Consider the following 21,164-nt stretch of genomic DNA (forward strand, 5'->3'; position numbering starts at 1 on the left):
AGCACGCTGTTCGGTACTGTCTTCGACTTATATTTTAGAAGATGATATCTATAACTGCCTCAGAAATGTGGACAGATTCCCTCATCTGCGCTAACATTCGCCACCCCGGTCTAGACTGTCAGTCTAACCTAGCTCCCGAAAATCCGAGCCAATCAGCTTGTGTGTACTTGTGATAGGCTGGCTCTAGACTTGTCGGTCAACATTAGCTTCCGTGCAGCAATTGCTTGTACAGTCTAGCCTTCCGAGATGATATGCCGCGGCAGCAAACCACGGTCAATTTTGCCCAATTCCATAATTCCTGTGGCTCCATTTGGTTATGAACCCAGAAGATGACTTCAGATCCGTACTTATTTTATATTTCGAACCAAGACGCTCTTGCTCCTTTTATAAATCTGGACGACGTTGTTCAGTTTGTTCGTTCAAATCTTCCAACTTGTTATTATTAAGAAATATTTTATCTTTCTCCCGTGGCAGTAACTAGAAGGACAGCCAGCTGACCCGTTCTAGCTATTTCCACCACTGGGGCAGATGAATTCGCATACCAAAAGCAGGAGTGGCAAATGATGGAAAATCAAGTGAAGACAAGAGCGAAATCATTCTCAAACAAGCTTCCTGGGCAAATTGACAATATGGATCATGAGGAGCCAAAGGTGAACCCTTCGGAGGCTGCAGTGAAACATGAAAAGGAAGATTTTCTTGCAGCAGAGCTTGAAAAAGCAAGTCTCGAAACCAAGGCCGTTCCTATGATTGGAGGTCAAAAGTCTCAGCAAAGAAAAGATACGGATTCACACAAGATTCTCGAGGGGGGTATTATTTATTTCTTTTATCGATCCCGAGTTAATCTTTTGGGGGCTCGTGAAATCGACGATGTTGCAAGAAGCTTCATTGTTCTTCGTCCAGCACCTTCGGAGACATATTCGGACCCAAAAATGGATTCATTTCAGTTCGGGGAAAAGTTTCGACTCCTTGTCGTGCCCAAGAAGGTACTCCCGAAATCTGGGGGGATAAAAGAGATGGGATTTGTGGAAAAGGCTGGAATTACCCTAAAAGAGCTTCAGGAGACGTTTATCGCCGCGATAGATTATAAGACCCAAACTCACGGCACAAGGACCATACCAGAAGCAAAAATGTACGCAAAAGGTGTCTATGTGATTTCTTCAACAAAGCGAAGCTCTGATTTGGCCTACATCCTTACATATCCTAAGAGACTCGGTCCTGTCCAGGAAGACTTCGGTCTCCATCAGCGAGGAAGTTGGATTGTGCAGTCGAAAAACCCGAAGCTATTTAGTCCGCCATCCATGAGCCTTCCTAATAAACCAGAGTATCCTGAGAGGTAAGTCTGAGTTCCTTAGTTCTGCTCAATGATCCTAACCACCAAGGTACAGTTTTGATGAAATTTTCGGCGACCACCGTTGGGTACCATTGCAACCTGATTTAATTAACTACCCCAGTGCACAGTTCCTCCTAATTGGCCGGTCTAGACACAAGGAATTCTCCATTACAACTAGGGTGAAACTTGAGAACATAGAGGAACCAGATAGGCAACTGGAGGAAATAGCACTTAAATTGGACGAAAAGGAGAAGAAATTTCGGGGTATTATTTATCTTATCTTTATAGTCCTTTCGTGATTAGAATTGGCTAACTCTCCCTCTCAGGATTAGATCCAGTTTATGGTGACTTGGGATTGGAGGTCCACCACTATCCCAAAATCTCTACAGATTGGGATCAATACTAGTGCTATCTTATACTCATTTCATGGGTCGTGCTGGAAATGCTACGGAGTTTGATTTTGTGTATATCGTATTGTAAACAATTTGCACTGTTCCGCGTTTCATCAAGCCCGCAGGTCTCGGGCTACTTGGCTGATTTCCCATTTCTTCGATCACTGTAGTTTTCTGCCCTGTCCCAACAAACCACCACCTCGAATGCGATTAACTTGATTCAGGCAAAGCTATTCGACTAAATTAGGAGACCTCAATGCTGGAGTGATTGTAGACATCGAAAACTAGGACTTTGACTTAAAGGGTTTGACCCCGACTTACCTTGCTTGCGGGTGATAATAGTCCCCTTTGTCTTTAAATTGTTATCTGAGCCGTATTGGTCCGCCAATGCCGAGAAAGAGTTAGGTCTAGTCGGCGCTGATAGAGGTATCCCTGGTCAGTCGAACGCATCTGGTGGAGAGTTGTGGGAAGAGTACACATAAGGATCTCTAAGTTCATTGAGTTTGGTTGGCAAATTTTTCTACAGATAATAGTGTTGTATTTCAGAGGAAAATTCATTAATTCTCCTTTCTGATGATATGCAACAGGTTAATGTATACACAACGTGAAGGACTCTTGATTTCTAATCAATTAGAAATCAATTTGGTTCTTCATATATAAATAAATGCAGGAATTTATTTCCGATTTTGCGGCTTTGTCCTGATGTGCTGCGTCTTGTATCACAACAATCTGGGCATCCATTCAGCCTAGAAACGATGGCCACATCACTGTCTTCCCAAGAGCCGGGGGTATAGCGTCCAAACTGAGAGATTTAGTGCTCTGTTCCAGAGATCCTTATATGGATTCCGCTGTAATAAGATTTACATAGCGGTGAGCAGATGTGTTGACAACATTTAAGGTACTCGGGAGGATCACGCACAAGGTGGCAGATTTTAAATGTGTTGGATGCAGATTATCCGATGGCGTCCGATAATAGTAAGCATCTTGATGTAGCCCTTATTGTTTGTCAGAATATCCATTTGGGGGGCCTAACATACTCGAACGGCAACGGCAAAGTAGGCAAATCCGGCCCGCCTACTGAATTCGGGTTGTCGAGGGTCTTGACGAAATGATCGGGCAATCATGTGTGAGATTTTCATTCTGAAAAAGTTGTTACAGAGCTGGCTGTTTAAGACCTGGATCAGACTAATGACATATTACCTAGCATTTCGTTGTTGGTATCCTAAACCCTGTGTTCTCCCCAAGAAAACACGATCTGCCCCATTCATTCGGGAATTTCAAGGATGTATCGGCCAGCAATCTTGCCTTGTTCTGTATTGCATTAGCATCTCTATCCACAAATCGGTAAGTAGCATCGTCACTTGGAACACATACCCATCAGCTCAAACACCTGCGGCAGGTCCTTCAGCGGAACAGTCTGGAACGGCGCCTTGATCAGGCCGCGGGAAAAAAAGTCGACAGCCTCGACCCCATCTTGGCGGTTACCGACATAGCTGCCCTTAATCTCGATCATCTTGACGACGGTCTCGAAGACGGGAGCCTTGAGAAATGCGTTGGCGGGCATCCCAATGGCCACGATGGCGCCGCGGGGGCGGACATACTCGATCGCCTGCTGGAATGGCTTCTCGGAGACAGCGAGCAGAATTACGGCGTGGACACCTAGCGCTTCGTGAGTGGCGGCCTTGATGTCACCGACGAGGTCCTTGGATTTGGTGAAGTCGATGTAAACCTGGATATCGGAGTGAGCTCGAGGGCCACCATACCAGGATGATTACTAGGGAAGAAGAAAAACGGAAAGTACCTCGGAACCAAGCTTCAAGCACATATCACGCTTCTCATCTCCACCATCGATCGCAATGATGCGCAACCCCATCGCCCGCGCATATTGCTGCGCCAGCGAGCCCAGGCCACCGCCCGCGCCGACAATAGCAATCGTCTGGCCGGGACGCGCACCAGACTCCTTGAGACCCTTATAGACAGTGATTCCCGCACAGAGGATGGGTGCCACTGCATCGAGAGGCACCTCTTTTGGCAGCTTGGACACATGGGTCGCCTTGCCGATCGCGTACTGCTGAAAGGTGCCGTTCACAGTGTAACCCGACAGCTGAGCTTTTGCGCAGAGCGGCTCGTCGGCGGTCTCGCAGAACTCACACGCTAGGCACGATCCGTTTAGCCATTTGATACCAGCGTGGTCACCGACTTCGATCCCCTTGGCCCGCGCGCCCTTGGCCACCACCACGCCCGCGCCTTCGTGTCCGCCCACCAGCGGCAACTTCAGCGGTAACGGCCAGTCACCCTTCATTGCGTGCAGATCTGTGTGGCATACTCCTGAGTATTTTATTTTCACAAGCACCTCATCTGGGCCCGGCTTGATGACGGAGATCTGCTTGTACACCGGAGGGCCGCCTTTCTTTTCAACTACCTGGGCCCATTGGTTCTCGGGGATGGTCGGGGACATTTTAATGTTGTGTCTGCTTTAGAGCTATGGTTACAGGATTATGGTGTGAGAAGTAGGAAGTGGTTGAGGCCAAGTGAGGCGTAGGTGAATAGAAGAGTAGGCGAAGACTGCCTAAAGTGTTTGCCAGAGTGTAGCGGGGAACGAGCAGTGGACTGCCACTCAAGGCCAATTTCCAGTGGGCGTGACGTGCGAACACATCCTGCAAAGTCCGATACGTTCTGTCAACTTGACAGAGGATATTTTACCACTTTACCACCAGAAACATGAGGTTCCACAGGGATGTCAAAATGAAATTTCAAAATTTCGAAATTCCTGAAATTTGGTCGCTTGAAATGAAATTTGAAACGGACCTTGAAACTTGAAATATGCGCTAGTCCTAAATAGGCAATAGATAAATCAGCTGACCAATCAAGGCAACTGGCTGGTTCCGACTGGGGCGGTGGGAAATCACACCTAATCTTCAGTCATTGGCTTGGTCAGGTTCAAGGGAATGATGACTCATCAATGCCAAGATATATTGAATTAAATTGAAATCGGAAAAAAAAGTGAAATTTCAATATTTCGAAACCCATTGGCCAATTTCGAAATTACAACATCCCTACCACAGGGTCCCATTTTCGCACTGTTTTGGTATTGTATGGAAGATTTCCTCCGAATACCAGCGTTGTAACACGCCGAAAACTGGGCCTTTGAGCCGTAAGACGCCTTACCATTCAGAGCAATAGCTTCAAGAATATGATATTAATTAGTTCCCTTCAGCTATTAATATGCTCAGTCCCAGACTTATCACATAACTAACCTGAACCCGAGAGCTCTCAAATCAAGTATTCTTCAGCCATATACCGCTGATCCCGTAATTTACTTAAAGAAAATAAGCAAAATACAAACTGTAATTCATAGACTGGTCTCGATCTTCAGATTTCCGTGTGAGGTACACATCAAACCCAATAGTACGTATCCATGACGTACATTTTCGGCAACTTACTTTTGCACCCTGAAGATTAAAAATAGGATATTGGATATCCATGGATATTGAGGATGCTGCTGGAGTCTAGATACATCAAACACCACCTCCCTACTAGATAGATTCTCTTCTTTCCTTTCTCTAGATTTGATTCCTTCGTTGAATATACAGGATTGTTTCAACTCCCTCTTGACTGTAACAATTTATTCAATTTATTCAAAGTACTAGAATTTACAGTGTCCTGTTTGTCATGCATTTTGAAAGCATACAACAAACCTATAAGCATGATAACAACCATTCCTTCATAGTTTTGCTGCTCGCGAATTCTCTCCGATCCCCAAGCATTAGATCCAACACTGGAGCGACATGACCTTCCCTTGGTGCCACCACGGTTTCCATGTTGTAGGGATTTGCAGTCTACCTCCAAATTAACAGGGGCAACCTTGTAAGAATGCCACATGCCACACATACCGCAAGAATCTTCGCAAAAGCTTGGTGAGAATCGACCATAATGTCGTCCTCCCCTGTGAGCAATAGTAGTCGACGTGCACTCAGGTCCATCCACCACTCCAGTGGTGCTTTGAGAGGTTCATTGTACCAGTCTGAAGGCATGTTTCCCAGAAAGTACTTAGCATGGATGCTGTTAGGAAGGAGCGGAATACTATCTTTCATTCTATTCCGCTCAACAGATGGCCATCTCTGGTCAAACGTTACCCAAGGGCATAACATCAAGGCTCCAGCAAACGGTTCATCTGGGACAAAACCCCCAGAGATTCGGGGATGTGGATGTGAGATGTGTGACAAAATCCCAAGAACCAGATTTCCACCAGCAGAGTCACCTCCAATCACAATGTTGCTGGCGAGCTTACCTTCCTCTTCAATCAAAAACCGTAATACGTCGAGCCCTTCAACTAGCTGGGTGGGATACTGTGCGTGAGGAGCGAGTGAATATGACGGCACAAAGATGGCAAAATCTTTCGCAGACATGCGCAATGCATTGACCATGTTGTTCAAGAATTCAAAATGGGCTGGTTGGGCAGGGGTATAGTAGTTTCCACCTATGTCTTTCTGATAAGTTGTTGCTCGTAATGACGTCCGGCAGGCCCAAATGAAAGGTTATCGTACCGTGAAACCATACCAAGATTTTCGGAGCGTCATGACTCCCAACCCAATGACCTTTCCCAGTGTTGCCCCATATCACCGTTCGTGACTCGACACCTTTCGAAACCGAAAAATTTTCATAGGAGGTCGCTGTGGTGCTAATTCTAGTCGTAACGCAAATTGTCAGAGCAGTCTAATATCAGAAGATAAATGGTTTTTCGCACGCACTGTATCTGTCGCACGGTTAGGCTCGATGTGAGCTTCCGCAGAGCTGCATGCGTCACATGAGCTCGGTATGAACTTGAGACATTCCCTCTACTCAGGGGAAACGTCAAGGCGGCGAAAAGACCTGTCGCCACAGTATGTAAGCGTGGAGATGTCAGGGCTGCACACACAAGCCTATTTCACATGTCGTACATACAAGCCTTGAGTAATTTCCAGGCTAGGTCCGCATACTCTAGTATTGTGAGACTAGTTGGGTGTGACATCCTGTCTGCGTCGTAAAACACTTTCTGGAGCTTGGGACAGTATTGTTAGATCAAGTCGGAACTCTAATCAAGAGCGCACGGAGACACTTGGACAGAACCTAGGTGGCAAACAGATTAACAACCAAAGTGGTTATCTAATATCCTCCGTGACCATTCGTCCATGGTTTCCTCGTACATTTCCGGCGACTAAGCTCTCTCGTTTTAATGAAGTGGAATGGTTCCAACTCATTGCGAGAATGTTAATTGCTGGAGTGGAATTTCGGAATCGAGACCAGATATATGACGTCAATGACCCAATGTTAAAAGGGCGTTTTCTGAACCAGCCGGGACAAGGTGACATTTAACGTGACTAGAGCCAACCTATAGTCATAATACTTCCTTTTCTTTCAATACTGTACTCTTTATGATGGGATATTTCCTACAGGTTGGCATCTGCTGGTAGAGACCACTGGACGTCGGCCCGAGTATGATACCATTTTATTCCACTACCCCACGACGCTAGAACAACGTAAAGTTCTCGTTACAAAAGCTTCTCCAAACCAAGATGCCCCGCCAATCCCGACTGCCGTCAAATGTCCTTCTCACCAATGGCCGATTCCCTGTTTCCCTAGACCTTGCCAGGCAGTTTACCCTTGCAGGATATAACGTATACTGTGTAGATCCTATGCGCTATCATATATGTCGATTTTCCCGATTTGTGAAAGGGAGCAAGACAGTACCATCGCCACGTTCTGATCCTGAAGGTTATATTAAAGCTGTGAAGAAAACCGTCAGATCATGGAAAATACAGCTTATCATACCCATACATGAGGAAGAGTTTTGTCTGGCAGAATCTAAGGACCCAGAGATTCTGAAACGACTGTACGCCCCCCCCGTGGGAAACGATCATGCTTCTTCATAGTAAATGGGAGTTTTCCAAAATGACACAAGCACTCGGGCTTGACGTACCGACAGCATATCTTTGCAAGACTATGGAGGATATCCAAAATCTTGACCAAAATACAGAATGGGCAGTCAAGCCTGTTTTTGGGCGGGCAAATACAAATGTCCACCACCTTCAGCCAGCAAATCCTTCTCCACATATACAGGTTAGCGACAAGGTTCAATACGTTGCCCAGGAGTGGGTTCGGGGGAAGCCGCTATTGCTCATATAGTGTATTTGATCATGGGTCCCTCAGGGCGCATGGAGTCTACCCAGTTCTCGAAACGATTGATGGTAGCTCATGTGTTTATTTTGAGGCATGCAGCCATCCAGGAATCAGGAAGTACGTGGAGCGTCTCGCGGCAGGTCTATTCCAGTTACATGGGCAGATAGGCCTGGATTTCATCGAGACTAAGGACAGGCTGGTGGCCATTGACTGCAATCCTCGAGCAACAAGTGGTATCCACCTTTGGACCGGAACCCCATTTTTGGCGTGGGCAATGGCAGGCACGCTAGCGGCCGGATCTATCAACCCGCCGTATACAAAACCCGATCGAGGAGTTAAGACAGAAGTAATACCCGGAATGTTCATGTGGGATCATAGAAAGGTGACCCTGAGACGCTATTTGAAGCATCTTTGGAGGCTAATAGCGGCACATGATGTTATATGGAGCTGGGTGGATTTTATGCCGTCGCTCGCATCCCCTTTCCTGCTGTCGTACTATTATATCTTATGTCGGCGGCATGGTTTGACGTTGCCCGAGCTGTTTCAGTGGGATTTGATATGGGAGCCAACTGATGAACAACTAGAGAAGGTGGGAACTCTCAGACAGAGGATTCTGGAGAACCAGGAACCCACAAATGATGTTCAAAGGAAGTACAACGCATGATGAAATGATAGCCAAAGGGTTGAACAAACATTCCCTTCGGGTGTATGTTGTATAGATTTCCCACAGTCCTTGCGTTTTAAGTTCTGAGTATGTTACGGGGTCTCTCATTTTGCCAATAGAAACATCTCTCGTGCTGTGCCGCTGATGTGATAAAGTTCTTCCCTCTGTATTTTGCCTTCCTCTGCATTTTCAAAGGCAAATAAGACTAGTACGTTTCAACAATCAAGGAAGCATTTGATCTCCCGGGACATGTCTAGTTCCGGAACTACCTAAGGCGTTTATTTGGCTTATACGACTGGTGACCGATTTTCGCGAGCGTAGCGGATTTCTCGTAGGTAATTCGAATTCATGATGTTACCCTGTAGCTCATCTACAAGATATGCGAATTCGATACCAGTTTGTTGCATACGATTAATCTTATCCTCTAGCCGCTCTTCTAGCATCTTCACGCGCCTAGTCTTTGACGTACTAGCATTGGATCAATCTCTAGTAGCCGATGACGGCGGACTTGGTGCATTAAATCCGAAATCCTCCCCGATATCCTCGACCAATTGAATTCATCGAGTACTATCTTATGATTGATTGGCCATAGGCCTGTCAGTTGAAAGCCTTGCTTGATTGTAGAAGGTTTGAAGGTCTTCTGCCGAACCTGTGTGATCGCACTAACGAAATCGTCCTTCTCATAGCCGCTGACGGTTGCTTCGTATAGACACTCACTATGCCAGTGCTCATATTCACTAAAATACCAACGTTTAGCGGTTGAAGGATATGACTGGAGTGAGGAGGTTGGAAGAAGAGGATAATTCGGTTATCCTCGCATTACTTAATGAATTCGTACGTAAGATGCGAGCCGAATTGATCGCATATAACCATACGATATCTGCCCTTAGCTGTATCCACTATAGGGCAAGGATGTTATTCAAATAGCCAGTATCGGTTAAGGAAATCCTCTCATCATCTACTATCTCGAACCACCGCTGCAGAAGGATCTTCTCGCTTAGGATTACTACCGGTGCGATAGTAATTTCAATGGCTGAGACCGCTTCAATAGCAGTTGCATACTCGCGATTAATACTGAAACCGCCAGAGATTTGGCGCTCAGGCTCGCGGGTAATAATTCACTGGGCTTTGCCTACACCGGTATCGAAACCGGTCTCATGGAAGTTCCAGATACCGTCTGAAGTGATTCCGTTCTTAGCAATTGCCTCCTTATAGAAACTGAACCAATCGCTTGCAACCTGCCTAGTGTAGTGGGGGAACCGCTGACGGGTCTGTAGTAGGCTGTTAGTATTGGGTGCTTGGGTCTTGCTTGCATCTTGGCATACAGGATTTGGTGTTCATCAACGCCTTCTCTTTCGTTTAAGGAGGAAATTGGCTATCCAGGAAGAAAGAAGGAGGAGATGCTTCATGGGACAACCGACCGTTCGTTCGAAGTAGGTTGCTCTTACTAGTCGCTCATTACGCTCAATGGATTGATCCTCTTCGCATTCTTCTCTCGAGTACCCTACAGGCTACAGAAATTTCAGAGGGGAATAAGGATCTTGTGCGATGAAGCTGTCTTCTTAGCCGGATTCTTCTATCTCTATCTGTCCTCGGTGCTTTCCTCTGCTTGGTGGTGGTTATCCCATTTGTGCCTCGACTTGTCTGTTTTGTTCAGACTGCCGTTAGTGCATCCCCCTGTTTACTAGTTAGGCACTTCTTTCTCTCTATATCCATGGCTCGCTGGCGGCGAGAGAGATACTCAGGATGACATTGGAGGAAGCGTCTTAGCCAGTGGTCGCTGATTGTAGGCGGTTTAGTGGAATTTCCGCGATGGCTGCTAGCCAGGATTGCATTAGCAGCAGCCGCAATAACCGGTCGATTAGGAGGACAGAAGATCGAATCGAGGATATCTATATGCTGGCAAAGGGCAAATTCTTGCGATTCATCCGATCTGCGACCGTTAGGTGGCCGTTCAGAGAGTGATGGGCGACCCTGATACTACGCAAGAAGCCACTGGTACGGCATGTTTTTAGCGCGCGCCTATGCCTTACTTAGGCGATTCAACGTTCTCTGATTCAAGAATGGCCAATTGGACGTGAGATTTGATAGATGCATTTTCTTTCGATTTAGCCATGGTTGTGGCGGGAGGTCGCGTAGTGGAAGGTGGTGTTTGCTATGGGAAAACGCGATATCTTTTGGGTGGGAAGTATCGTTTCTCGGCCTCGTCATGTTCGTCGCCACAGGCCCTCGTCTATCCATTTTGTTTGGTATGAACGGGAATCAAGGGAAAGGTTTGCAGGTAAACAAACCCCAGAGTGGTTCCAGGTTGTGAAACAAAACGATGATCAATTTTTATGGAAGAAATCAAAGAGCCTGGCACATATTGCGCTGTTCAAAACAAAGAATATGCATCATTGTCGTTGCACAAATTATTTCCAGTATACGGGGTTTAGCGTGCGAGCGTCCCCGTTCAGAACTTGAGAGTTTTAGGTATTTCCCATGGGAAGCTCTGGTCGGTGAAGTGACCATTCTTGGCTGTCTTGAGGTAGATGGGCTTGGTCAGGCCCAGCTCTCGCACGATTCCACCAGGCCGGAGATCAAAGTTGTTGCGGATGATCTGCACCAGTTCTTCCGACGACTTCGATGAGGTACCATATGTCTCGACGAAGATCGACAAGGGTTCTACCACACCAATTGCGTACGACAGCTGGACTAAGGCACGGCGCACCAGTTTGGCGTTGACCAGAGACTTCGTGATCCAGCGCGCAGCATAGGCAGCCGATCGGTCAACTTTGGAATAGTCTTTGCCAGAAAAGGCGCCACCACCGTGGGCACCCCATCCACCGTAGGTGTCAACGATAATCTTACGGCCAGTGAGCCCTGCGTCACCCTGAGGACCTCCAATGACGAAGCGGCCAGAGGGCTGCATGTGGTAAATTGTGCGGTCATCAAGAAAGTTAGAGGGTATGACCTTGCGGACGATTTTTTCCTTGAGGACGGCGCGCAGCTCGTCAGTAGCGACGTCGTCAGTATGCTGGGCAGAGATGACGACAGTGTGAACTCGGAGGGGGTTGACGGCACCATTGTCGTGTGCGTACTCGATAGTTACCTGGGTCTTGGTGTCTGGGAGAAGCCAAGGGATAGAGCCATCCTGGCGGGCAGCCTTCATGGCGGCATTGAGCTTGTGGGAGAGTAGAATGGTGAGAGGTAGGAGCTCAGGTGTCTCGTCAGTGGCGTAGCCAAACATAATACCCTGATCCCCAGCACTGAGCTTCTCGAGGGCCTCGTCGTAGTGAAGACACTGAGCAATATCGGGCGACTGCTGCTCGATGGCAACCAATACGTTGCAGGTCTTGTAGTCGAGGCCTTTCTCAGATGCATCGTAACCGACGTCCTTGATAGTGCTACGGATGATTTTCTGGTAGTCCAGCGCGGCTTTGGTGGTGATCTCACCGAAGACCATGATCATACCTGTCAGATAAAGACTCGTCGACATTTGAAGATTTGAAAGACATTCCCGATTTTCGTCGGACGAAACCCTGCCTTTGTGATTCAATGAATCCAATAAGCTTACCAGTCTTGACGGCAGTCTCGCAAGCAACCTTGGAGAGCGGATCCTCCGCCAGGCAGGCATCAAGGATGGCATCGGAGACCTGGTCGCTATTAAAGAAGGATTGCTTATTATGCTTGAAGAGAGACGAATGAGGAAATTCTATCAGCAGGAAAACCTACGCAATCTTATCGGGGTGGCCTTCACCAACAGATTCGGAGGTGAAGAGAAAGGTATTGCGCTGCGAAGAGGTGGAATTCGAATTCATTGTTATTAATTTAGAGGCATGCATTGGAGGGTCTTAGAGTAGAAAAGAAAAAAGGAATAGAACTAAAGGAACGAGTGGAAACAGGAATTTCGATATACGCTGGTCACGCCACAAGTATCCGCATGCCCAGATTCCGTACCGAATGTTGGGCCCAACACATGCACCAGTGACTGATAGGCTAGAGGACCACAAGAACAAGGAACTGTGGCTCGGACCGCCGCACAAGACCTCACGTAAGCACATGACACTCATTTAACTCTTGACTTTGGCCCAAGGCTTCCACATCTTCACATCCTGTCACAAATACTTTGTGGAGCGGATTGAGACCGCCTTTAGGCGTCCCCTGCTCTTCCGGTCATGGATGGCTCAGGTCGGACTTCAGCATCAACTCATGGGTTTGGAAAACAAACATCAACAACTAGTAGAACTTTCAAAATCCACCAAACTCATCTGCAAATTCTATTTAACATTTTATTTTAACAATGGGGGACTGTGGTGATTTAACCTGAAGACTGGAACCAAAAAGACGTGACATGATCGCTGCCAAGCCAATCACATATCCGTCGCGAGCCGCGATCGATTTGTGGGTGCTACTGCACACTAGTTGAGAATCCCGATGATCGAGAACGGCTACGCTGTAATTAGCCCTATCTCAACACTCTCATCATGATACAGCCCAGGACCATTTCATTTCATCACCAAGTTTTGGTGAGAGTTTCCCCCTCTTCCGGGAATTTTTACCAGGAATCACTCGTCTTGTCCTCCCCAACTGTTCTCTTTCTCAAGATAGTAGAGTCTCAAGATTGTGAACACGGAACACGGGGCTCTGACGCGATACGACGCATATAGAGAGGAGCTGGCGAGCAAGGAGGCTGCCGGGGAGGTGAGCATCTCGTTCGAGTTCTTTCCTCCCAAGACCGATCAGGGTGTGCAGAATCTCTATGACAGAATGGGCCGCATGCACGTCTTGGGTCCGTTAATCATCAATATTACATGGAGTCCGGACAGCCATCACTCTGACCTGACCTGAGAAATGGTCAATGTGGCTCAATCGGTCTATGGTCTGGAGACATGCATGCATTTGACCTCCACCGATATGCCGCTCGAAAGGATAGACCGGGCTTTTCTGGCTGTCTATAAGGCTAGCTGCACTAACATTTTGGCTCTGCGTGGCGACCCGCCTCGGGACATGGAAACTCGGGACGCCAAAGAGAACGGATTTCAATATGCGAAGGACCCGGTGAAATACATTCGCGAGAAGTACGGCAGCCACTTTGACATTGGTGTGGGAGGCTACCCGGAAGGTACCGATGATAATGCGGATGTAGATATCCTGATTGATCATTTGAAGAAGAAAGTCGATGCTGGTAGTTCTTCGTCATTACACAAATGTTTTATGATGTGGACAACAAATTCATTGAGTGGGCGAAAAAGTGCCGAGCTAAGGGTGTTATAGTGCTAATCATCCCTGGTATCATGACTATCTAGCAATATGCTTTTTTCATTCGACGAGCTAACTAGACCAAGAGTCGTGTGCCGCCAGGGTGGATGAAAGCCCTGGAGCCCGTCAACAACAACGATACTGCTGTGCGAGAGATTAGCAAGTGCCTGATTGCAGACATGTGCCGAAAGTTGATTGCCTCTGGCATCAACCATCTGCGCTTGTAAAATTGATGCAATCGATTTGATCGCTCCAGTTCATGAGCCACTGCTGACACCCTTGGGTTAACTACACAATGAACCTGGAGCAGGCAACAAAACTCATGTTTGGGAAACTAGGTCTCACTCCATCGAAAGAATCCCCCATTCAGCGAGTGCTGCCATGGTGGCCGTCACTTACTTTGTGCCGGAGAATCGAAGGCATGCGGCCGATATTCTGGCATAACCGGAACTTATCATACGTCGCTCGCACACAGACATGGGATGAGTACCGAGCGGCAAGCGTGTAGACTCAATATTGAGCGGGTAACAGGAAAGCAGCGGTTGAACACCGTCACCGTTGCCTAACGCATCACCCGAAAAGGGTGAGTCCCGCCGTCAACGTTAAAGATCAATTTCATAGCGCCAACAATATAACAGGGTTCGCTTCTTAATGTCGACAGACAAGTCTCAAGGAAGTGAGGCGCTTGTCCCTCATAATGAGACTGTTATTGTATGATAGAAGGTTGACCGTTCCTCAATATTTGTAATAGGCTTCGCGAGTTCAATACGGAAGCCAGAATATAAATGCCGCCACCCTTCTCCAGTCAATTCCCTTCCCAGTGCCAACTCACACCTGATTCACCTATGCGATATTTAAGAATCACAACGGATCACAGCACCGACGCGAGCGAGAATGATAGTCCGATAGCGCAGAAGTACGAGCAGCTTGAACGGGAGTTGCTCCAGAGTCAGAAACCGCCATTCGCTTACCGAGCGTCGCCCTGACGCGTGGTGTCTTGCGGCATCTCCCCAGCTACGTCAAGGACTGGATGCCAGGATATTCTTTCGGGAATTGTATCAAATTTGGTACGTACCGACCTCCTTCGCTGGACAAACGCTGATCGACGCAGGAAGGACACCTTCATAGAAAGATTCACTCTTGACCGTCAGAGCTTCCAGCCATTCTTGGAAGATCACGATGACCATCTCTCATTCGTTGTTCCCGACCCAAACCTGGCTGACCAGCCAGCGGAGCGTGAGAATCGACGCGCACTAGGTTTCATCACCATCGCAAATGCTTGCATGCGACTCCCCATCAATGCTCTTGGTATGGGATGCTTAACTAAAGACGCTCACGACCATCTTGTCGGGCGTCACGGCGAAGGTCTCAAGCTAGCGGCCCTGGTTCTCTCTCGAGATAGCTACAACGTGAGTATCACCGCAAGTGGTTGCAATTGGAGGTTTGACATGCACACAGACGCATCGGTTTCTTGTACTGTGGCGCCATCTCAGAAAACCAAGTCGATCGAGTGGACCGATCCTGCCCTCGACATGGCAAGCGTACGATACCATGTGGGGAGGGACGTGGCAGTGGTGATCGGCGCGACGCGGGCCAAGTCAGGCCGACCGGTCGCGCTAGACGCGTTTGTGAATTGGCTCCGCTTGACGACGATGGACATTCGCGGGCTCACCTACCCTGCCGGTATCATTTCCACACCACATGGCGACTTAATTCTTGATCCCCAGCTTCGAGGGCAGCTGTATCACAATGGGATCACCTTGACCAATTCCATGTGGGCGGCGCATTCCTCTTCGCGTACAATTTCGCCTATTCGACCACCTGCCGCGATCGACGCAGACTGGCATCCTGGCGGAATGCGGCTCGCCAAGTGCAACAGGTATGGGAGGAAGCTCTACGCAAGCAGGAAGACACAGTATTGCCTCTACTTGTCGATCTCCTGCGGAGGCACGCCCGTTCCGCCGACGCCGAGATGATAGGCCCTCTTTTAAAGCCACTGGCGGTGCGTCGGATCTGGCAATACTTGCTGCGTGAGTCAGCTGATAAGGAATTCTTTTACAGCGAGAGAAGCAATTATCAGGTATGTACTTGGGGATAGACAATGTCGCATTTTGATAACTGATGCAGACAGACCACGAACACAATCCGGGACAGCCTCGGCAAGCGCCCGACACGCCTCCCCGACACGCTGTGGCACATGCTGCGTACCCACTGCCCTATCCGGACCGTCGAAGAGCACCTGCAAGAACTGTTTGAGGTTGCAAAGCCCTGCACCGTCCCAGACACCACATTCGCGAGAGCAGTCGACCGAGCGCTGCGAGCCTGCCTCGCTCTGCTGAAGTTCACCGACCATATTCAGGTAGTCTACATCCGAGGATCGGCCGGCAACGTCGACGTATACTTTGACAAAGGACAGGGTACGCTTAAGATACATTGCCGATGGTTGGACTTTGCTTGTATGCACCACCGGTCATTCTGCCGGCCCTGGTCTCCGAGCAAACTGGCAGACCCGAACGCTCCGTTTTTCTGTTGCCATGTGGTGGAAGAGCTCTTGGTTCGATCGATTGCATCCATGTTCAAAGCACATCCGACGTCTCGACCTGCAGAAATGAAATTCATGTGCCAGATTGGACGTCGACTACGATATCTGCCACACAGCATCAAGTTGAAGCCATACCGGGGGGCATTCTGGTCAGTTGGGAAGACAATGAGGCGGAATCCTTTCGCACGCTCGGCCCCGGCGGCCCAGACTATCATGTTGTGCTGCATGAAGGTAATTGCGCAAGTGGCGAAACAGCGCTTCTCCACGATAAAGCAGGTAAGTGGTCATTAATCATCCGAGGAACAACTCTGACCCTTTGGTACAGCCCTCCCCAGCGACATGGTGCCCTGTGGCTGCCGCCAGCAGTTCGCTCGTCAAACACACCGAATGTGCCTCTTTACCGGTCTGTCTCACACATCGACATATTATGCCATGATTGCGCTGAACGATGATCGAGCTTTTTATGGAGTCCCGTCCGATCGAGTCTCGCCAGGGGCATATGAGGACGCCAAAGCTACTCTCCAGTAACATTCGGACAAGGTCTGCACTCTCTGCAGCATATGAGGCTTTGATGGGAAGGCGCGAAGAGCACAGACGGTAATTTCATTGTATTCCGTTCAAGTATGATATAACATTCTACGTGTTCCGCAGGCGTCCAGTTGGCTCTGATTCGTATTATTCAACGCTATTGCACGCCCGTGACAGTCTACAATCGAACACCCAAATCTCCGCGCCTCCGCATCCATACCACTAAAGTTTGATGGATTATTGAGGGTGCGTGTTACTAGTCTTCTCGCACATATGCAGCGCAATTTGATTCGTGGCGGTGACCAGAATGGATTGTCATCTAACAACTGTCTAGGTATGTGAGGAAACATTGCGAATGAATATTGACCCCTTGCCCACACACTCATTCATCTACCTACCACCGACGTATGCACCACCTTGTGGTTATGATCGGTTCAGACGCGACGACCGGCGAAGCGGAGTGGTGTTAGCCAGACGGGCTGACCGACGGACACTGCGTCTCGCGTCAGACACCGTTGATCTGCGGCGCGACGACCCTGACTGCGCCGGGAGACGGGCTGAACCGGCCCGCCGAGGGTTTTCGATGGTATTCGTCTCTTCCGCCACTGGAGATGCATGTACTCTCGCGTTTTCAACATCGATGTCGGGATTTGTCGTGATGGTCCTCGGCAAGCGGAGCAGGGCATCCAGAGCGTCGTCCCTTCGGCTACGGCGTATGAGCAATTGAAGTAACTAGGGAGGCTAATTGAGACTTACCAGGTACAGCAGGACACGTTAGATACCACCTCGCGCTTCTCCAGCCACTCCTCCACGCAGCCTAGATGAGCTAATCCCCGGCACGCTTTGCAACGTAGGATCACGCTCTCATCCGCCTGGTCTTCCCCATCACCCAGACAAAAGGGACAATGTATAAGAGACACCTCGTCGCTACGAGTGAGACTGTGCAGTTCCAGATGTTGCATCCCCGCCCCGATATTGAACCCGGATAGAGTGGCTGGTTCGGCCGACGAGATACACCACGGAACACTGTCGGTGCGCAGCATCGATGCCGTGACGTATCGAACTGTCCTTTCTAATGGCTCGAGAGGAACGGGGTCACGGCCCGGTGGCATTTGTCTCTCCTCGTTCTGACGAGTAACCCTGCGGGGAATCTCCGACTCTGAGGGAGTCGTGAGAGTGGGCCGCTGGCTCTGACTGGCATCCGTATCAAATGCGACAGAAGCATCCTCGGAGATGTGACCCGCTTGTTCCGCGTTGCGAGCCACGGCCTCATACCACTTCTGGCCAACGTGGTTTGCCTGTCGCTGCCGGTGCCATCTGGCACAGAGAAAGTTTTTTGCAATATCACATAAAATAGGTCGTAAAGTCGAGAAGTCGAGTGATCGTGTTGCAAGATTTGCCAGTTGCTGTTGGCCAGCCTTGATGTCTTGGATTTTGATGGAGTTCTTGCACGGGACGCCCGTCTTGGTAGTCCCGCAGCAGATTCGAGCCTCCTCGATACCTATCTCGTTAAGAATAAAACGGCCCCACGGTTGGTACGAAGACATGACTTGGTGATATGCCGGAATGAGAAACGATTCTAATGATTGCGATGATTGAGATGCCAACCGGGGGCCGAAGCCACTCCTTTATACCCCAGTATGGCTTCGTCTGAAATCATACGAATTCACCTCATCAGCAACATCTCTCATACGTAGCTGCCTACCGCAGTGAAGGAATGTGTCTTTTCTGTAGCTGAGGTCTCCTTGCCTTTATGGTCATGAATTGAACGAAGGCTACCGCCTCTCTATGCAGTCCTCACCGTCCAACGTCCACACCTTCCACACCGTCAACAAGCATCTCAATATCCGTGAATTACATGGGAGACACCGGTGTGAACAGACAATTGCATCTCATACTGACGGGTCGCCTGCGATCCAATTGTCTCTATTCGCAAAGACAATACGGTATGTATGCTCTTTCTTCCCGTGTGATTTGAGGGTTTCCACGTAGTGCCATCCTGATATTGGAATTTCAGTGACAGAGCTTACAAGATCTATCTCTACGTTTGGACAAGCCAGAATCGAGAATTTGTCTTCATTGCTATGCTATCGACTTCCCCCATGGTTCGGGCCTACATAATGTACCCAGAGATGAGTCGTGCAGGTCTTGGCTTCTTCAAGCGCCGAAGCGATGCTTGAATACTGTCCCTAGCACCACGGAGAGGTGCCTGCATGTCGTTTATGATCAATTGCAAACGTATTGTCGGTGCCATCGAGGGATCTTCTAACCCAGCCAAGGTAAGTCACTATTCTGCAACTGGTAATTTTGTGCTAAGCTAATGTCTCCTGCGTTCTTTTTCTCTAGCTATTGCCTCAATTGATAGGGTGGTTACAAAGAGGGCAAATTCCCGGTCGACAAGTTGGCCAAGGTTTATGATGCAGACCGTCTAGTACAAGCATTGAAAGTTCTCCACTCAGGAAAGGTCATCAAGCCGGTGCTGAAATGGGCGGACCTTTAGTCCGATTTGAATGAGACTCGCCAGGAATAGAGTCAAGGGTCAGAGCAATTCCAAAAACAACCGAGATTCGTAGGATCCAAGAGCCATTTGTGCTCCATGGCGGGATTTGATTACCTCTGAGACATTATTGTCCGATATTTGCCCCGAGATTCTCCTTTAGGTTGAAGCTAAAGTGCCGGAACGCAATATCGGCTATTTTGGCATGGCCTGTATTGAGCGCCCAAGGCAAAATTTCGCATGTGAACGAGACTTCAGACCCAGTTTGCTGTACTACAGATTTAGGAAGGTAGCAAATGTGGCCATAACAAAGGCTATGCCTACCCAACAACCCTATGTTGCCATCCCCGCACTTGCGGATTGATCACTTCCCCGCAAAATAAACTCACCCGCATGATGAACCTCGTGTTTCGGATGTGGGGAATGACCCACTTCGGAAGCGTAACCTTTAGTAGGCCAAAGAGTCTTCACGATTGGTTACATCGATCGAGGAAAGAACCATTCACATCGGAAGCTTTACTTTATCTCTAACTTTTCGCTCACCTACTTCCGATGGATCATGATCCTTGCCGATGCTTATTTCCGTGCTCTAGTCGACACCATTCTGGCCGCATGTATAAGAACCATGCCAATTCGCGAATAACTCACCTTCACAGAGACCTACATCCTTGAGCAAAATGACTTCATCCAAACCTACTATTCTTTTCATCCCCGGAGCTTGGCATCTTCCCGATGTCTTTGATGACACTCGGGCCGTCCTGGCCGCTCGTGGCTTTCATAGTGTGGCCGTGGGACTCCCAGCTATTGGGGCAGAGCCTCCAACCAAGGGCCTCGTAGACGACACAGTCGCCGTGCATAACGAGATCGAGAGATTATCTGACGAGGGCAATCAAATTGTGGTTGTGGCACATTCATATGGAGGTATGGTTGGAGCCGGCGCAGTGAAAGGACTTGGATATACCGAAAGGCAGAAGGCAGGCAAGGACGGTGGAGTCATTATGCTGGTATATATGGCTGCATTTGTTGCCAAGTCAGGAACCAGCCTGTTGGATATGCTTGGAGGAAAATGGCTACCATGGATGAAACTTGATGTTAGTATTTCCCTCTTCACTGCACGTGTGATTTTGCACGCATTAATTGCATACAGGGCGACTATTGCCGAGCCGAAGCGGCACCAGAGATTTGCTATAATGACCCCTCCCCGCAGGATCAGGAGAAATGGAGCTCTAGGACTGTGCACACTTCGCGCGCTGTGTTTGAGGATATAGTCGCTCACGAGCCTTGGCATGACCTGGCCTGCATGTACCTCTTCTGTGAAGATGATAAGGCAATTCCTTTGGCAGTTCAGGAGTCTATGGCTAGCTTGCTCGTCGAGTACAGTCAGTTTAGATGCTCGAGCTCCTATTCTCCATTCTTGAGCATGCCTGACAAGGTTGCTGAAGCCTGTGAACTGGCTGCAAAGATTGGCCGTGAAAAATGCGAAAGCAGGAAACTATAGGAAAGAACTCGATCAACTTTGCGACGGGTTTCACCATGAGGGGCAAAGAAAGCAAGCCTCCGCATACTCTCTGAGAGGGTAGCATTGCTATTGCAGGGTAACTGAGCCTGAGAGATCTGAAGTCATGTGCATTAATTTGTAACAAACTTGTTAACCAGAGTTTGAAAATGTCAGGAAAATAGATATCAGCATTGTATTGACTCGTCAGGTACCACTGAGGCAACCTGAGATTTGCAATCATGTAAGACCCCCTCTTTGTATTGCGCGTACTTTCGCCACTGCTTACCACCTCGGATTGTAACCACCGAGTCAC

General features: G+C 48.6%; 11 protein-coding genes across 11 annotated transcripts; 7 read left to right on the forward strand and 4 right to left on the reverse strand.

Annotated features, from left to right (window-relative positions):
• Nucleotides 1–629: 629 nt before the first annotated feature.
• On the forward strand, nt 630–1,736 carry N7496_010668 (uncharacterized protein; the record flags this gene model as incomplete). Its single annotated transcript, XM_056703581.1, has 3 exons — nt 630–1,333; nt 1,452–1,594; nt 1,657–1,736. The coding sequence occupies 3 exons, from the start codon at nt 630–632 to the stop codon at nt 1,734–1,736; spliced, it is 927 nt and encodes a 308-aa protein (XP_056552581.1).
• A 1,250-nt stretch (nt 1,737–2,986) lies between these two features.
• Nucleotides 2,987–4,180, reverse strand: N7496_010669 (zinc-dependent alcohol dehydrogenase; the record flags this gene model as incomplete). Its single annotated transcript, XM_056703582.1, has 3 exons — nt 2,987–3,033; nt 3,097–3,451; nt 3,524–4,180. 3 exons carry the CDS (start codon nt 4,178–4,180, stop codon nt 2,987–2,989), a joined length of 1,059 nt encoding a protein of 352 aa, XP_056552582.1.
• A 1,240-nt stretch (nt 4,181–5,420) lies between these two features.
• Nucleotides 5,421–6,149, reverse strand: N7496_010670 (uncharacterized protein; the record flags this gene model as incomplete). The annotated part of the gene is made up of 2 exons (XM_056703583.1): nt 5,421–5,561; nt 5,616–6,149. 2 exons carry the CDS (start codon nt 6,147–6,149, stop codon nt 5,421–5,423), a joined length of 675 nt encoding a protein of 224 aa, XP_056552583.1.
• A 4,848-nt stretch (nt 6,150–10,997) lies between these two features.
• N7496_010671 (methionine adenosyltransferase) lies at nt 10,998–12,369 on the reverse strand (the record flags this gene model as incomplete). Its single annotated transcript, XM_056703584.1, has 3 exons — nt 10,998–11,998; nt 12,102–12,187; nt 12,260–12,369. 3 exons carry the CDS (start codon nt 12,367–12,369, stop codon nt 10,998–11,000), a joined length of 1,197 nt encoding a protein of 398 aa, XP_056552584.1.
• Nucleotides 12,370–12,961: 592 nt separating this feature from the next.
• On the forward strand, nt 12,962–13,375 carry N7496_010672 (Methylenetetrahydrofolate reductase 1; the record flags this gene model as incomplete). The annotated part of the gene is made up of 2 exons (XM_056703585.1): nt 12,962–12,982; nt 13,139–13,375. The coding sequence occupies 2 exons, from the start codon at nt 12,962–12,964 to the stop codon at nt 13,373–13,375; spliced, it is 258 nt and encodes an 85-aa protein (XP_056552585.1).
• A 3-nt stretch (nt 13,376–13,378) lies between these two features.
• Nucleotides 13,379–14,230, forward strand: N7496_010673 (Methylenetetrahydrofolate reductase 1; the record flags this gene model as incomplete). Its single annotated transcript, XM_056703586.1, has 3 exons — nt 13,379–13,792; nt 13,867–14,009; nt 14,125–14,230. The coding sequence occupies 3 exons, from the start codon at nt 13,379–13,381 to the stop codon at nt 14,228–14,230; spliced, it is 663 nt and encodes a 220-aa protein (XP_056552586.1).
• Nucleotides 14,231–14,437: 207 nt separating this feature from the next.
• On the forward strand, nt 14,438–16,764 carry N7496_010674 (uncharacterized protein; the record flags this gene model as incomplete). Its single annotated transcript, XM_056703587.1, has 4 exons — nt 14,438–14,462; nt 14,801–15,665; nt 15,914–16,604; nt 16,654–16,764. 4 exons carry the CDS (start codon nt 14,438–14,440, stop codon nt 16,762–16,764), a joined length of 1,692 nt encoding a protein of 563 aa, XP_056552587.1.
• A 515-nt stretch (nt 16,765–17,279) lies between these two features.
• N7496_010675 (uncharacterized protein) lies at nt 17,280–18,403 on the reverse strand (the record flags this gene model as incomplete). Its single annotated transcript, XM_056703588.1, has 2 exons — nt 17,280–17,562; nt 17,613–18,403. The coding sequence occupies 2 exons, from the start codon at nt 18,401–18,403 to the stop codon at nt 17,280–17,282; spliced, it is 1,074 nt and encodes a 357-aa protein (XP_056552588.1).
• A 241-nt stretch (nt 18,404–18,644) lies between these two features.
• On the forward strand, nt 18,645–19,036 carry N7496_010676 (uncharacterized protein; the record flags this gene model as incomplete). The annotated part of the gene is made up of 2 exons (XM_056703589.1): nt 18,645–18,802; nt 18,880–19,036. The coding sequence occupies 2 exons, from the start codon at nt 18,645–18,647 to the stop codon at nt 19,034–19,036; spliced, it is 315 nt and encodes a 104-aa protein (XP_056552589.1).
• Nucleotides 19,037–19,069: 33 nt separating this feature from the next.
• On the forward strand, nt 19,070–19,356 carry N7496_010677 (uncharacterized protein; the record flags this gene model as incomplete). The annotated part of the gene is made up of 2 exons (XM_056703590.1): nt 19,070–19,135; nt 19,222–19,356. 2 exons carry the CDS (start codon nt 19,070–19,072, stop codon nt 19,354–19,356), a joined length of 201 nt encoding a protein of 66 aa, XP_056552590.1.
• Nucleotides 19,357–20,030: 674 nt separating this feature from the next.
• Nucleotides 20,031–20,851, forward strand: N7496_010678 (alpha/beta hydrolase; the record flags this gene model as incomplete). The annotated part of the gene is made up of 2 exons (XM_056703591.1): nt 20,031–20,444; nt 20,501–20,851. 2 exons carry the CDS (start codon nt 20,031–20,033, stop codon nt 20,849–20,851), a joined length of 765 nt encoding a protein of 254 aa, XP_056552591.1.
• Between the last annotated feature and the right edge of the window lie 313 nt (nt 20,852–21,164).

Source organism: Penicillium cataractarum (assembly GCF_028827025.1).
Source record: "Penicillium cataractarum strain IBT 29864 chromosome Unknown utg000008l, whole genome shotgun sequence".
Classification (NCBI taxonomy): domain Eukaryota; kingdom Fungi; phylum Ascomycota; class Eurotiomycetes; order Eurotiales; family Aspergillaceae; genus Penicillium; species Penicillium cataractarum.